The 16,045-nt window shown below is 42.5% G+C and overlaps 1 protein-coding gene across 2 annotated transcripts in view; it reads left to right on the forward strand.

Annotated features, from left to right (window-relative positions):
* SUN1 (Sad1 and UNC84 domain containing 1) overlaps positions 1 to 16,045 on the forward strand; it is a 112,701-nt gene that overhangs the window by 11,263 nt on the left and 85,393 nt on the right. The window contains exon 2 of one of the 2 annotated variants that reach the window (XM_077449064.1): positions 9,816 to 9,912. The exons of the other annotated variant lie outside the window; for it this stretch is intronic. Within the exon in view, the coding sequence (XP_077305190.1) occupies positions 9,836 to 9,912 (77 nt within the window). The 5' untranslated portion in view covers positions 9,816 to 9,835. The remainder of the gene's footprint in view (positions 1 to 9,815; positions 9,913 to 16,045) is intronic. 2 annotated transcript variants of the gene reach the window in all.

Consider the following 16,045-nt stretch of genomic DNA (forward strand, 5'->3'; position numbering starts at 1 on the left):
TTTTGTAAATATCTCCTAAACCGTGTAGGTTTAGGAGATATTTCTTGGACCTACAGGTAAGCCTTAATCTAGGCTTACCTGTAGGTCAAAGTGGTTTGTAAGGGTTTACAACAACTTTAACTGCTTCAGCCCCAGAAGGTTTGGCTGTTCAAGGACCAGGCCATTTTTTGCGATTCTGCACTGCGTCACTGTAACTGACCATTGCGTGGTCGTGCGACACTGTACCCAAACAAAATTGACGACTTTTTTTTTTTTTTTCCCCACAAATAGAGCTTTCTTTTTTTGGGGTATTCGATTGCCTCTGCAGGTTATTTTTTGTGCTATAAACAAAAAAAGAGCATCAATTTTGAAAAACACTATCTTTTACTATAATAAATATCCCACATATTTTATCAAAAAAAATGTTTTTCCTCAGTTTAGGCCAATATGTATTCTACATGTTTTTGGTAAAAAAAAAAAAAAAAGCAAAAAGTTATAGCGTCTACAAACTAGGGCATAGATTTATGGCTTTTTTATTATGTGGGGGTTTTTACTAGGTGTTTTTTTTTATTTTTTTTTTTTTTGGGCTGACATGGCGGACGATTTTGGGACCCTTGACAATTATACAATAAAAATGCGCTGATTACTGTGTAAATGTCACTGGCAGGGAAGGGGTTAACACTAGGGGCCGATCAAGGCATTAACTGTGTTCCTATGTGTGTTTCTAACTGTGGGGCGATGGGACTGTCTAGGAGGAGAGACAGAGCGGTGTTTGTACATAGTATGAACGCACGATCTGTCTTCTCTCCCCTAAAAGAACCGGGATCTCTGTTTTTACACACAGATCCTGGTTCTCACTCTGTCACGAGCGATTGTGGGTGACTGACAGTTGTCGCACCAACCGCGCTCTCGCTTCACGGTTGAGCACACGCTGCTCCTAGTGGGCAAAAGGCTAAACTACATAACATAACGTTGTTTTGCCCAGCCGCACCATTCTGCCGCAGTAAAACTGCGGCGGCTGGTTGGCAAACGGTTAAAGGAGTGTGGTCAGTACTCCTTTATCCCTCTACTCCTTGCCTCTCTGCACTTGTTCAGAGAAGTGGCTTGGCGCATTAAAGTTCTAAATCAAGCCCCCCCCCTGTCCCCTGTCTCATTATACTTGCCTTAGCCCAATCTCTATCCAGTGCTGTGCCTGATAGCAGCGGCCATCTCTGCTTTTTCTACCTCACAGGGCAGCTTGATAGTGGGAATCATTGCCTCCAGCTGCTGTCAATGAAATCCTGTGGTGAGGGGAGGCAAGGCCAAGCTGTGCTGTCTGTGTCTATAGACCTAGGCAGTGTGTTCAGGATCGAGCCCACACAAGAAGCGGCTTCCTATGGGGGCACTTGCCGATGAGGTGTACCCAGTAGCGCAAGCAGGGGGGACCCCCATATGAGGAGGCATGGGGCTGCTCTGCAAAACCATTGCACAGAGCAGGTAAGTATAATGTTTATGGAAAAATACAATCGCTCTATGCATCATCACAGTTTAGCAACTAACAACCTTTTTAGAAAACTTCAGCAATGACAGTCTAAATCGGGGGTGTCCAAACTTTTTTCAAAGTGGGCCAAATGTGAAGAAGTGAACATGTGTGGGGGCTGACTGTTTTGCCTGACATTCTTTGAACCATTAAAATGAAATGCAAATTAAATAGTACACTGCCCAACAAGTATTCTCTTGCCTTTGTGGCCGTGTGTGGTGAAGAAATTGGCTCGGGCATGTTATTTGTATATACCGTATTTATCGGCGTATAACACGCATCTTCACTAAGAGGGAAGTTTCAGGAAAAAAACTTACATTTTAAACAAAACTGTGAAGCAAAATAAGTCAGTGCCCATCTGCATCCTCGCCATTTGCCATGGGTGCAGCCTGATCCATGCCCATCTGCAGCCTTGAAGGGGGGTGGGACTAGTGCCAACAGATTACATACAGGCGAATCTCCTGTTTACTTGGTGGCCTCTTACAAAGTCCCACCAGCCAAGGAGACGGGACTTCTATCTATCGAGATATATATTATATTCTCTTTCTATATTTATCTCCAAATTACCAGTGGGGCTGCATGAAACTAGAACACGTGTCAGACTTTGAACTTGCCTGATCTATATGATAAATACTGTGGAATTAAGTTACCTATCAAAACATAAAGTGTAAGTAAACCCGCATATCGTTTTCAGCCAAGGAAGCTGCCATCTTGGCCTCTGTTTAATCTACAACTGCCATGATGCTGCACATGTAATTGGTTATGACACCAGCCATCAATGGTTTGACAGTTTGGTTAAGAGCACAACCAATGGGAGTGTTGCATTTCTGGCACGTGCTGGAAATGAAACTGATGGATGGGATTACTTCCACTATAATGTGTAAGTGCTCCAGCTGTTTGTCCTTGGAACTAAATGCATATTGATTGCAGGCCTACACTATGCAAGTTGACTGACTGAACGTTTCCTCCACGAAATGGCATGCAGAGTGCTTTCTAGCTGCACAGTTTGTTTGATCTGGTTTATTGCCAGAACTGATTAGCGTGTCCATTGTTTACATTTTTCTTCACTAGAATGTGTTACCTGTCAGTGGCAGATCTGAACATAAAGGCATAATTGAATTGATGTTAAAGTATCTGAAGCCTCATTAAAGCAGACCTATAAAGCCAGGAAAAAAAAGCTATAGAGCAACAAAAAAAAAAGCTTTAAAATAAGCTCTCACTGAGCTCTGTAGCTGCAGGCACTGTGGAGAAATTAAGGCTGCCTTCACGCCTGAGCGTTTTCAGCTTGAAAAACTCCAGCAAGCAAAATACCATTCATTTAATTGGCCCCTGTGCTTCTTTTTGGGCAGGTCACAGGCGTTTCAGATTTTTTTTTTTTGTCTTTTTCTTTTTTCATTGGTGACCTTTTTGACCTATGCAAAATCATGGCAAAAAAATGCCTGAAAACAAAACGCTCAGATGTGAGTGCAGCCTAAAGTAAGTCCAAACATATATATATATATATATATATATATATATATATATATATATATATATATATATATATATATATATATATATATTGTTTGTGTTTTTTTTTTTTTAACACGTTAATTTTCACTTATCATGACAAAGGCACTGAAATTATAGCATCTTTCCTCTTAGGGCTCATTCATATTTTACTGTTCTGGTGCAATATGTTGTGTTGCAGTGCCATTGAAAATGTCATTGCATTAAAGTGTTTTATGATGCATTATTGCAATGCATGGGTATGAACAGGCTCTTATTTTCTCTAGCAGCAGGGATATGGCAGCCTGCCAGTTTTCCAATGTAAGCAAAGAGCAGAAGTTGGCTGCTAAAGGCCCCTTCGGAATCTGTTTTGATCTTTAAGGGGGAGGTTCTGCTGTCCTTTTTGGCTTTTTTTTTTGGGGAGGAGGGGGGGTATCTGGTTTGGACAAGTACCCATTCCCAGTTCTGCTTTGATAGTCTAGGCAATCTGAGCGAAGTTGCCCCCTCCCCAAAGTCTTCTAGGACACATCACATGCTCATGGCACATGTGCAACAGGCACCCGGCTGTGACAGCTTGCATCTCCACAGGAGGCTCGTGGTTGCATTTTGGTGAGTTTTTTTGAGTGCAAAACTCGTATGCATTTTTAGTTCTTTTTTGCAAGGGAGAGGTGTGAAAGTAGCCTGAAGGTGTGGAAAACGGAAGAGCTGGGGGAAACATTGGAACAGTGTTTTTATACGGGGGGGGGGGGGGGGGTTTGTAGTCCATACTACTCTTATAGGAATTATTTATTGGAATCCTGCTTTTCTTATTTATTCAATAAGAAATAGAAACCACTCACTTCAGTCCCAGCTTGGGGGGTGCAGTGGATGTTGCTGTCCCTCTCACTCCCTCCTGCAATGGGCTAGGATGTACCCCTGTGGAATCTTGAGTGCCCATCTATCAAAGCAGACAGGAGGTAGCAGTAAGACATGGTAACATCGCCTCCCTGTAGCTGGGACTGAGGTAAGCATTTCTTTTAGTATTTGGTTTAGGGTTTGTGGGATGTTTTTACTACCGGTTTTGACCATTTTGTTTGGGTGGCCGGGTGACTGACATGGAAGCAGACCTGACGTTTTTCATGCCTGTTTTAAAGCCCATTTACTGCTTGTTAAGAATATGTAACAAATGTCCAAAGTTTGGACCCAGGTACAGTACCTGTTTATCTGCTTTTTCACATGCAGAGCTACTGTTTCTATAAAGATGGCCGTTCATACAGTCTTGCCCAACCTACACAACCACTGCCTATTGTATTGTAAGCAAGCCTCCATTTATCTTCCTACAGGCAGTAATACATGGTACCAGGTTATCTTTACCAACTTTGATGGAAGACGATGTGTATTATTTCAGAAGTAAGATTGTTCCTGCTCCCTAATTGGATTTTGCTCATGAGCAAAATGTATGTGCTACCATTGCCTACCTCCTGAAAAGGCTAGCTTCTTGGCTGTCATGCTGATCCATTGGCTTTAATACTTTGTCACTCCCCAGGAAAAAAATCTGCATTAACTAAAATCTGAATTCCTGGTCTGCGTTTTTCTGAGCCAGTAACTTGAGACCCTTGCAGGACAAAGTGACAGTGGGGGCATTTATCAAAACTGACTTATTTGCAGTTGCATTATAAGAGAAGCTACAAATTGGCAAATAAGGAATAGGTTTTATTTTTTTGGTACCTGATTTGCATAATAAACTGGCTGCTGTAAAGGTACACCTTATCTGCATGTGTATAAAAAGTGCTCCTTAGCATTTTGAAGTATTTTCTAAGATTAAACTTAATAGGTGCTTGCAGTTGTGACACAACAGAAGTGACAGTTGCTATGTGGCTGCACTACCACACAAAACGTCAACTGTTAGTTTGTTTTTAAAGCTGATCTCCAGGTTTCCTGTCCCTTTAGTTTGGTCCAAGCTAGTCCAAACAACCTATTTCCTTTACAAAGGGCTGTCTTGGCTTTAAGCACTGTATGTAATTTAAGGTACATACAGTACACAGTGCTGGATTCTGGCTGTGAGACCGATACTTCCCATCTCGCACTCTAAACAAAACGGAGTTGGGACGAGCGACGCTCTAGCCATTCAGAGGCAGCTTTGGTTTTTTGTGAATGAATCCAAAGCTTTCTCTGGTTGAGGCAGAGAGGCTGGGTGATGACGTCACAATCTCCCGAATACACACAGAATACAAATCTGCATCTAACGCCGCTCAGACTGTTTTTTTTTTTTTTTTTTTTTTTTTTGTTCGGGGTGTGGGAAGGAAGTTGTTCTCAGAACCGAAACCCAGCACTGTACTGTATGTAGCTGAAGCTACATACAGATTTATACAGCGCTTAAAGCCAAGGCAGTTCTTTGTGAAGGAAATGGTTTGTTTAGACCAGCTTAGTCCAAACAAGTTAAAATGACAGGAAACCTGGAGATTAGCTTTAACCACTTTCAGACCGGACCATTTTGCTGGTCAATGACCAGAGGTCTTTTTACAATTTGGCACTGCGCTGCTTTAACTGGTAATTGCGCGGTCATGCAATGTTGTACCCAAACAAAATTTGCGTCCTTTTCTTCCCACAAATAGAGCTTTCTTTTGATTGGTATTTGATTGCCTCTGCGATGTTTTTTTTTTTTTTTTAATTTTTTTTTATTTTAATTTTTTTTTTGCGATATAAACGTAAAAAGACTGCAAATTTTGAAAAAAAATGATATTTTCTACTTTTTGTTATTAGAAAAATCCAATAAACTCAATTTTAGTCATACATTTAGGCCAAAATGTATTCAGCCACATGTCTTTGGTAAAAAAAAGTCAATAATTGTATATTTATTGGTTTGCGCAAAAGTTGTCACATCTACAAACTAAGGTACGTTTTCTGGAATTTATGCAGCTTTTAGTTTACGACTGCCTATCTCATTTCTTGAGGTGCTAAAATGGCAGGGCAGTACAAACCCCCCCCCCCCCCCCCAAATGACCCCATTTTGGAAAGTAGACCCCCTAAGGAAATTGATAAGTGGCATGTTGAGCCCATTGAATATTTTATTTTTTTGCCTCAAGCGATTGAATAATGACAAAAGAAAAAATTTTTTTTTTTATTTTTTTTTACACAAAGTTGTCACTAAATGATATATTGCTCACACATGCTATGGGCATATGTGAAATGATACCCCAAAATAAATTCTGCTGCTTCTCCTGAGTACGGGGATACCACATATGTGGGACTTTTTGGGAGCCTAGCCGCGTACGGGGCCCCGAAAACCAAGCACCGCCTTCAGGCTTTCTAAGGGCGTAAATTTTTGATTTCACTTCTCACTACCTATTACAGTTTTGAAGGCCATAAAATGCCAAGATGGCACAAAACCCCCACAAATGACCCCATTTTAGAAGGTAGACACCCCAAGCTATTTGCTGAGAGGCATGTTGAGTCCATGGAATATTTTATATTTTGCCACAAGTTGCGGGAAAATTACAAACTTTTTTTTTTTTTTTTTTTTTTCACAAAGTTGTCACTAAATGATATATTGCTCACGCATGCCATGGGCATATGTGAAATGACACCCCAAAATAAATTCTGCGGCTTCTCCTGAGTACGGGGATACCACATATGTGTAACTTTTTGGGAGCCTAGCCGCGTACGGGGCCCCGAAAACCAAAACTGTAACGCCCTTAGAAAGCCTGAAGGCGGTGCTTGAAGGCCATAAAATGCCAAGATGGCACAAACCCCCCCCCCCCCCCAAATGACCCCATTTTGGAAAGTAGACACCCCTAAATTTAGGGGTACACTAGTGAGACTAGCTAATAAATGGCGGCTGCCCTGAAACTATAAAAAAATAACTAACCAACCAGCGTCGCCTGTAACAGTTATATGGTGATCACTGGTGAAAGGGTTAACTAGGGGGCAATCAGGAGGCTTTATGCGCTAGTATATGGGGGTCCCTGGCGCTATAAAAAGCTGCGGCGAACCTAAATACCTACCTGCCTAACTAGCGTCACCTGTGACACTAATGCAGCGATCAGAAAAACGATCGCTTATTAGGCTGGGTTCACACTGGAGCGATGCAGGAACGCCACAAATCCGCGGCGGGTTCCCGCATCGCATGCCTCCCGGCGGCAGTTCACACTGCCCTATGCGAACTGCTGGGAGTGTCAGTGAAATGTTAATGACACCCCCAGATCAGTTCGCATATCGCAGTGCGATCTGCAAACTCGGATCGCATGGTGTGAACACCCATGCGATCCGATTCTGCTGCGGACCAAAAAAAGGGTCCCGTGCGAGTTTGCGGCGGGTGCGGCGCGAATTCAGCCATACTATCTGTATGGCTGAACTCGAAATCGCACAGAGATCGGATGTGATTTGCATTGCAGTTCGGTGCGAATCACATCCGTTCTCATAAACCGCTGCAATGTGAACCCAGCCTTAGTGACACTGGCGACGGGGGGTGATCACGGGGTTAAACCTTTATTGGGGGTACCTTAGAACTAAAGGGGGCTAACCCTAACTGCCCTAACAGTTATTACAGTCACAAATGACACCAATGCAAAAAAAAAAAAAAATGCTATTGGTGTCACTGTGACTGGGGGGGCAGGGGTGATTGGGGGGGGGTGAAGGGGGGGTGTGAGTGTGCCTGGCATGTTCTACTGTGAAGTGTCGTGTTGGTGCAACTCACCGATCCTCTCTCCTCGGTGCCGGAACGAAAAATACCGACACGGAGGAGAGATTACATCACTTCCTCTCCTGTGTTTACATTACAGGAGAGGAAGTGATGTCACGCCTCACTTCCATTCGTCAAGAGCGATCGAGAGGGGGTGGCCATGAATGAATGGCCGCCCCCTCATCCTGGATCGCTTCTGAACGAAAACCGACCGCCGCTGGCACGGGGGGGGGGGGGGGGCCTGATCGGGCCCGATCGGGCCCCCCACCCGCGGGAAGGCAGGGACGTACATGTACGCCCATATGCCTGCCCGTGCCATTCTGTCGACGTACATCGTCGTGCGGCGGTCGGCAAGTCGTTAAAGTGTTACCCTAAAAAAACAAAACAAACAAAAAAAAGTATTTCCTATAAAGCATGTTGTGCAGCACAGTGCTTGTGCTGTGCCATTTGGCGCCTTCTTTCGCCTAAAAAAGTTAAATAAAAATGGCTGATCCTGCCTGGCTATGCCCACCCTTTTGCCACTGCATAGTTGTGTTAAGAATTGCCTACTAACTTTTTGTTTTACTGATTAGCTCCTTGAAATCTACTAATTTGCTTCCTGTGTATGTGGTGTGTTTTTAGTCTCAAAGTCTTTTTGACTGCTACTAGATGAGACAAAAATGTAATCTTAGGGGGCTATGTTCATAAGCACCGGGCTGTGTTCTGATTGGTGGCTCTGTTTAGGATTTAGGCCCCTTTTTTGCTGGCTGTAGCTCTACCCGTTCTTAAGCCCAATTTATGGGCACTCCTATGGGGGGACGTAGACTGAGCTCCTGCCCCTCCCTAAGCAGAGTTGTCTTACTTTTATGAATGAACAAACCGCACTGACTGTTCATTCATGAAAGTAAATAATTGCTTGTTCATCAGTAGCAAAAGCTTGCACCAGCTTGCAGCACGGTGTGAGCTCTCTATGGGTGGTTGTAAATACACACGTCTGACAGGTGGATCACACGGCCCTGCAGTACTGAGTGATCTTTTTTATGAATGAACAATCAGGATCCGTGTATTTCATAGCCCTGCTCTGCTGCCAGTTCATTCATAATCTTAAGAGATCACATAACCCGCATCTCTGTGACCCACCTCCTGGGGTTCTGTATGTTTACAAGCCCCTTCAGACTGCTCACACAGCGCCATTGGCTGTGCGATCTTTTACTATTGTGAACCAGTAGTGGTGCAGTCTGTGTCATACACAACACTAATTGTTTAAAATAAAGTCACTCTTTGTTGTGGCACTGTGTGATCCACCTGCAAAGGCTATGTATGTTTACAAGCAGCCAGCCCCAGAGCTCTGTTGTAAATGGTGGTTTTGATCTCCAGAGCCCCCCCTGCTGCCCAAAACAAGCGTTGTTGATCACAAATTGGTCTCCTTTCTAGCAGCGTGGTCAGAAGGTGGGGGGCGCATGCGCAAGACGCTCTGACCATGCTGCTTAGCAATGACTGGACAGATCCAAACAGGATTGAGCTCTACATGTACTTTGTCCCCCTAACAAAATTATATATTTTTTAATATCTTGGGACTCCTTGCCTGTCGGCCACTAGTTGTCAAGCTCAATGATAGATGTATCTGGCGTGTTCAGACAAGGCATATGTTTAATCAAATAATGATTTACTGAACATTTCTGTCATTGTACTGCCTTACAAAATTGTGCTATGAACTTTTGTAATGCTGAATAATCTTAAATTATCAATTTCTTTCTTGATTTAAATATTTTCAGTTCTTGTTTTCTTTTAAAAGTGAGTCTGTTTGGAGTTGTCTAGGAGACCAGCCGGCATCCTCCTGAGTCACCCTGTGGGGTGTGGTAGCTGAGCCTTAAGGGAAACTGTTCAGATCATTTTTCGTATGAATATGGTATTTATTGGACCTCCTGTATAGCTGTGCCTTTTTGATGTCGTTTTGTCGCTCGCACCTGGTTTAAGTATCTTTGATTTTTGGCACCAGTAAAATGAAGGTGTTTAATAAGCAGATGCTGAATTTGCTTACAATTGCTACTCCATGTGAAGTGCTCTTTATTAGAATTGTCTATTTGGAGCTTGCGCTGCAGCTTTCATTTTATTTGCATCTTGGAACTGATTAGGTGTGTATGCATAATATAACTCGACAATGTTCTATTGGACTTTCCCTTCCTGCAGTATGATCTGAAACCCTGAGAATGGATTATTCCCATCTACACACCTATGCGCCTCCCCAGCATGTCCCAGAAAATACTGGGTACACGTATGCATTAAGGTGAGACTTCTTCACAAAGGCAAATTATTACTGATCTTAAACGCTTTGAGAGCAAATGTTGTTCCGTGTTTAGAGATGGGAAGGTTGGGATTCACTTAAAGGGATTATAATCGCTCACCTTGTAAAACAACCAGGGTGGATAAAAATCAATGATTTACAACAAAAAAAATTTTTTTACTTTGAAAGCATTTTATTAAAATACATTTTATCTAAAAATGGTCTTCTGTTTAAGATGCATTAATAATTTACTTTATTCAGCATGAAATGGAGCTTAATTATGTAACGTGAGGCTGTATATTCTGCAATATTTACATTTTTGGTAAACTCATTCTATAAATCCCAAGCTCTGCAAGCTGAGATAACAACATGCACTGCATTGATAATAAACATTCTAACTGCCAGCAAGAATGAGTCCTTACATAGGTTGAAAAAAGCCAACCAGTCCAACCTGTGTGAACATTTTAAACAGCACCTGCCATTTCAGATCCATCATGGCAGCACCTGTTAGTGGGCATGCACTCACCTGCTGCCTCCACGTCCCTCACGTTGTAGCTGGCACATCGCCAACCATCATTAAAGTGAATGGGACTGACAGAGATGAGTTTTTCTATAAAAATTATTCCCATTCAGTTTAAAAAAAGAAATGAAAGGCAAAACATTTTTGGTGTAATATATATATATATATATATATATATATATATATATATATATATATATATATATATATATATATATATATATATATAATATATATTTTTACAAAATGTATACGATCACATGCCCTCTGTTCTTAGCTGCATAAGAGCTAGGGGGAGGAGAAGCAACAGTACACTCAGCTTCCCAGTGCATGGATGTTCGGGGGGGAAGGAAGGACCAGTCTGATCATTGGAGGAGAGTACACTTGAGTTCCCAGCATAGCTAGAGAACTGACCATGGTGTGCTCTCCTGCTTGGTGTGATCAGTTTTTCATTAGAAAGCGGAGGGACTAGCAGGAACACCAGGGATTTCACACAAATGAAGCAGTACAGCAGGCACATATCAGGAATATAACATGTTGGGATAACAACGCTTTAAGATAAACTATAATTGTACTTATACTGGATAGATAAGCTTGGCCATTTTGTGAACTTTTATTAACCTATGCCGATGTCCATAGCATTGCTAGAGAATATGGCCATCTGCTGTCTTGTATAATACAATTAATAATATTGATTCAGTTTCAGACTGATTACCTCTATGAGCCTTATTTGATAAGAGCGCGCAGTAACCCATAGCAATTGGCCAAGAAACCGTAGAGTTGAGCGTTAAATCTATGCATCTGAAACCTGATTGGATATGTAACCCAGAAAGCATGCCATATCTAATGCATAGCTTTGTCGGGTGGTTTTAAATTGGTCTATTCTACAGTTCCTAAATTTGGCCCATGATTAACAGGCTGTGAAGGCCAGATCAATGGAGACACAGGTTGGGGATGCAGTTTTAGCACTGGAAAATAACACAGCCCTAAAGTATTTTATTACATCCTTGTTTTATAACTATATATAATGTAAATCCTTTTTGAATGTTCAGTGACACTGATCAGATTGGCAATTTCCTTGCATTACATTTTTCCTTTTTACTTTCTCTACTTTTTTGAGGTGTTTTAAAGTGGTTGTAAAGTCAGGTGTTTGGTTTTTTTTTTTTTTTTTTTATGCATTAAGATAAAGCCTTCTGTGTGCAGCAGCACCCCTAATAATTTTCCTGAGGTCCATCTAGATCCAGGGATCCGCTGCTGTCAGTCAGCCAATGAGAGAAAGGCGTCTGGGCCACGGCTCCGTCTGGACACAGGGAGCTGTACCTTGGCTCGGATGCCCCCATAGCAAGCTGTTTGCTGTGGGGGCACTCAATGGGAGGGAGGGGCCAGGGGAGCTGAAGAGGGACCCAATATGAGGAGGATCCATTCTGCTCTGTGCAAATCCACTACACAGAGCAGGTAAGAAAAAAAAAGATGTTATATAAACAAGACTTGATCACTTTTATTTATTTTTTTACGATAATATGCATGCGGTATTTAATGTATAAGTCCACCCTGAAGCTAAAGTCCCTGCACTATAGACCTCCATCGCCTAACTCTAACTTATCTAGCCCTGTAAAGAAAAAAAATCTGTGTACATACCTTTTTTTGAAGCCGACCCGCCCCGATCTCCATTGGCAGAAGCTCTGCAGAGGACGCGGCTCACAACGGCTGTGAAATTAATGGGGAGTGATGTCGTCCATAGACTTACTATGGGGCTTCTGTTGTCGGATGTGTCCTCCTGCACCCGCCTACTCAACTAAGCCGCAGCTGACAGCTCTGTGTGGGATCGGGTCGGATCGGCTTCAAAAAAGGTATGTGTACTTTTTTTTTTTTTTTTTTTTGTTTCTCCAGGGTTGAGGTTGGCGTTAGATCGTGCAGGTCTATAGATGCAGGGATTTTAGTTTTATAGTGGACTTCTACTTTAACTGGTGAACTTGGTCATTTAACTTCAACCCTGCAAAATCATTACTAAACTGGAAAATGTTACATTAATTAGTAGGGATTCTACCTGTCTGTGTAAATTCTTCTGGCTGAAAAGGTTCCAGATTCTAGAAGTCTTTTTATTTTGAGTACTTTTGTATCTTGTGACAGAATAGTGTTTTACAGCCACAACAATCAAAGCCAGCTTCTTGCTTTTCTTCATTTTGAAGACTGCCTGCAACAGTCCGGCTTATAAACCCATTTATTCTGGTTTGCTTCAGCAGGGATGGTTGTGGTCTGAAGCACAGCATTATTGTAATCAAAGAATTTACTTTTTTCAGGCCTCATTTAGATGGACTTACACCAGCATACACCCAAGCAAGGGCCATGTTTGCCCACCTGGGAATGCACAGGTATTCCAGACATCCCCTTGCAGGCAGTCTTATTCACATCAGTTGGGACACAGTACTTGCAGAATGCAGACACTGTATGTTCAGGGCTGAGCTCCTACATGGCTGTTGGCTTGGGAGCAGCAATTGTCCCTGTGCAGCTGCTGCATCCCAATTGACACAAATGGGACTACCTGCGTGGGGATGTATTCCCATGCGGGCAAACACAGCCCTCATACAGGCACTGTAGTATGCCCATGTACAGTGCCTTGAAAAATTATTCATACCCCTTAAAATTGTCCACATTTTTGTCGTTACAACTGTAAATGTATTTTATTGGGATTTTATGTGATCAACCAACACAGTGGCACATAATTATGAAGTGGAACGGGGAAATTTGGTAAATGGTTTTCATTTTTTTTTTTTTTTTTTACAAATATCTGAAAACGATGGCTTGCATTTATATTCAGCTCCCTTTAGGTCCCTTTCACACTGGGGCGGTGCGGGCATCGGCAGTAAAGCAGCACTATTTTAGTGGCGGTGTGCGGCCAAATTTAGTGGCGGTGTGGGGCAGTTTTAACCCTCCGCTAGCGGCCGAAAAAGGTTAAAACCACCTGCAAAGCACCACTGCAGCGGCGCTTTGCCGGCGGTATAGCTGCGCTGCCCCATTGATTTCAATGGGTAGGAGCGCTTTACGTTCGGTAAATACACCGCTCCAAAGATGTGGCTAGCAGGACTTTTTTTACCGTCCTGCTAGCGCACCGCTCCAGTGTGAAAGCGGACGTTTTTTTCAGGTGCTATTTTTAGCGCTGTAGCGCCTGAAAACCGACCCAGTGTGAAAGGGGCCTTACCCTGATACTTCTAACTGAAATCTAGTGCAGTGGTTCTCAACTCCTGTCCTCAGTCAGGACCCACTAATAGGCAAGATTTTAAGTATTACCTTGGGGCCAATTCTGAAATCACTGAGCAGCGAATTATATCACCTATGATTGTATTTCAGTTATCTTACAAATCTGGCCTGCTAGTGGGTCCTGAGGACAGGAGATAAGAGCCACTGATCTAGTGGAACCAATTGCCTTCAGAAGTCACCTGTTCTGTGAATCCTTCAGATGTTTTAAGCTTTGAACATCTCACAGAGCACAGTTCAATCCATCATCCGAAAATGGGAATGATATGGCCGTCCACCTAAAGTGACAGGTCGGGCCAGGAGAGCAATAAATTGGAGGAGCTGCAGAGATCCACAGCTCAGGTGGGAGAATCTGTCTACAGCGCAACTTTTAGTTGTGCTCTCCACAAATCTGACCTTTTATGGAAGAGTGGCAAGAAGAAAGCCATTGTTGAAAGAGCCATAAGAAGTCCAGTTTGCAGTTTGTGAGAAGCCATGTGGGGGACACAACAAACATTTGGTCAGATGAGACCAAGATTAAATTTTTTCGGATAAAATGCTGTGTGTAGTGGAAAACTACCAATGTACATCACCCTGAACACACCATCCCCACCATGAAACATGGTGGTGGCAGCATCATGTTGTGAGTGGTTTTCTGCAGGAACAGGGAAGCTGTTTAGGGTTGATGGGAATATGGATGGAGCCAAATACAGGGCAGTCTTAAGGCCCGTACACATGGTCGGACTTTTTGACAACAAACATGCAAATTAGCTGTTTTGGAGCAACATCCGACTGTGTGTACGCTCCATCGGACAAACTTTTTTTGTTTTCATCTGACTTTTGTTGGCTGTGCGAACGGACAAACTTTCTGGCAACAAAAGTCCGATGGAGCAAAGTTCGACCGTGTGTACGCAAAAGCATTGGACTTTTGTACAAGGTACAAACACGCATGCTCAGAACCAATGCAAAAGAACAGACTACAATACAGAAGTTCACCAAAGGTGGCGCTGGAGTCATTGAACGTCCTCTTTTGAAGCGGCGTCAGTACGTTGTGATGTCATTATGTTCGTGTTTGTTGTCAAAAAGTCAGACCGTGTGTATGCAATACAAACTTGTGGACCGCGCCTTTGTACCAAAGTCAACGGAAAAGTTTGTACAAAGTCCGACCGTGTGTATGAGGCTTCAGAAGAAAACCTGTTAGTCTGCAAAAGACTTGAGACTGGGGCGGAGGTTCACCTTCCAGCGGGACAAGGACCCTAAACATACAGCTAGAACTGCAATGGAATGGTTTTGATCAAAACACATCCATGTGTTAGACTGGCCCAGCCAAAGTCCAGACCTAAATCCAACTGAGAATTATTATTATTTTTTTTTTTTTGGCAAGACTTTCCAATCGGACAGAGCTTGAGCTATTTTTTTTTTACATTTTTTTATTTGTTTATTCCTGTCGTGATGCTCATTGTCCCAGAAGGGAAATCTAAAATTCCACATGTCAGACCAAGAGGTGAGAGTAAATCTTCTAATGGGAAACCCGTTACTGACACTTTGTGGAGATTTCTTTTCTCTGGGGCAAGAAGTAACACGCGCACACACACCCACAGCAAAACAGACTGGTTTGACAAAAAAGCTACTTGGCTGAAGCACTGTCTATATATGTTTTGATTTGTGTTAGTGAAGCACTGTTCTACTAGTGTAGGTGTTTTTTTTGCTACAAGACTCTGGCCATTGCTCTGGTGTTAGTAAACTGGCAGTAAGCAGTTCCTCTGCAGATGAGTCAGCGGTTTGGCATCTTGGATTTGGATGCTCACAACATCCCCACCCAGTGATAGTATGTAGCCATAAACACAGAATGAAGTTGTTTAGCCATAAGATTTAATCTGTGCTGTCAGTGTCATGTGTTTTTTTTTTTTTTTTTTTTTTTAAATAGTAATGGGATGTATTCAGCTGTAGGCCTCATGCACACTGAACGTTTTTTTACAGCTACAGTTTTTTTTTTTTTTTTTTTTTTTGTGTGTGTGTGTGTGTGTGTGTGTGTGTGTGTGTGTGTGTGTGTGTGTGTGTGTGTGTGTGTGTGTTTTTTTTTTTTTTTATTTATTTTTTTATATAGAGACCTTAAAGAGGAAGTAAACCCTGATGGGTTTTACTCCCCCCTCCCCCCCCCCCTTTGCAAAGTAAAAGCATAATGGGCTAGTGTGTATCACATACTAGCCCATTAAGTTGCACTTGCCTGCCCACAATGTCCCAGCTGGTGGTTTCATCCATCTTCACCCCTCTTCTTTCCAGGTCTGTGGAGATATTTCCAGTACCTACAGATAAGCCTTTATCATGGGCTCACCTGTAGATAAAAGTGGTGTAACTAGGTTTACAATCATTTATAAGCTG

Source organism: Lithobates pipiens, unplaced genomic scaffold, assembly GCF_037356315.1.
Source record: "Lithobates pipiens isolate NorthernLeopardFrog02 unplaced genomic scaffold, aLitPip1_a1.2 Scaffold_22, whole genome shotgun sequence".
In the NCBI taxonomy this organism is placed as follows: Eukaryota; Metazoa; Chordata; class Amphibia; order Anura; family Ranidae; genus Lithobates; species Lithobates pipiens.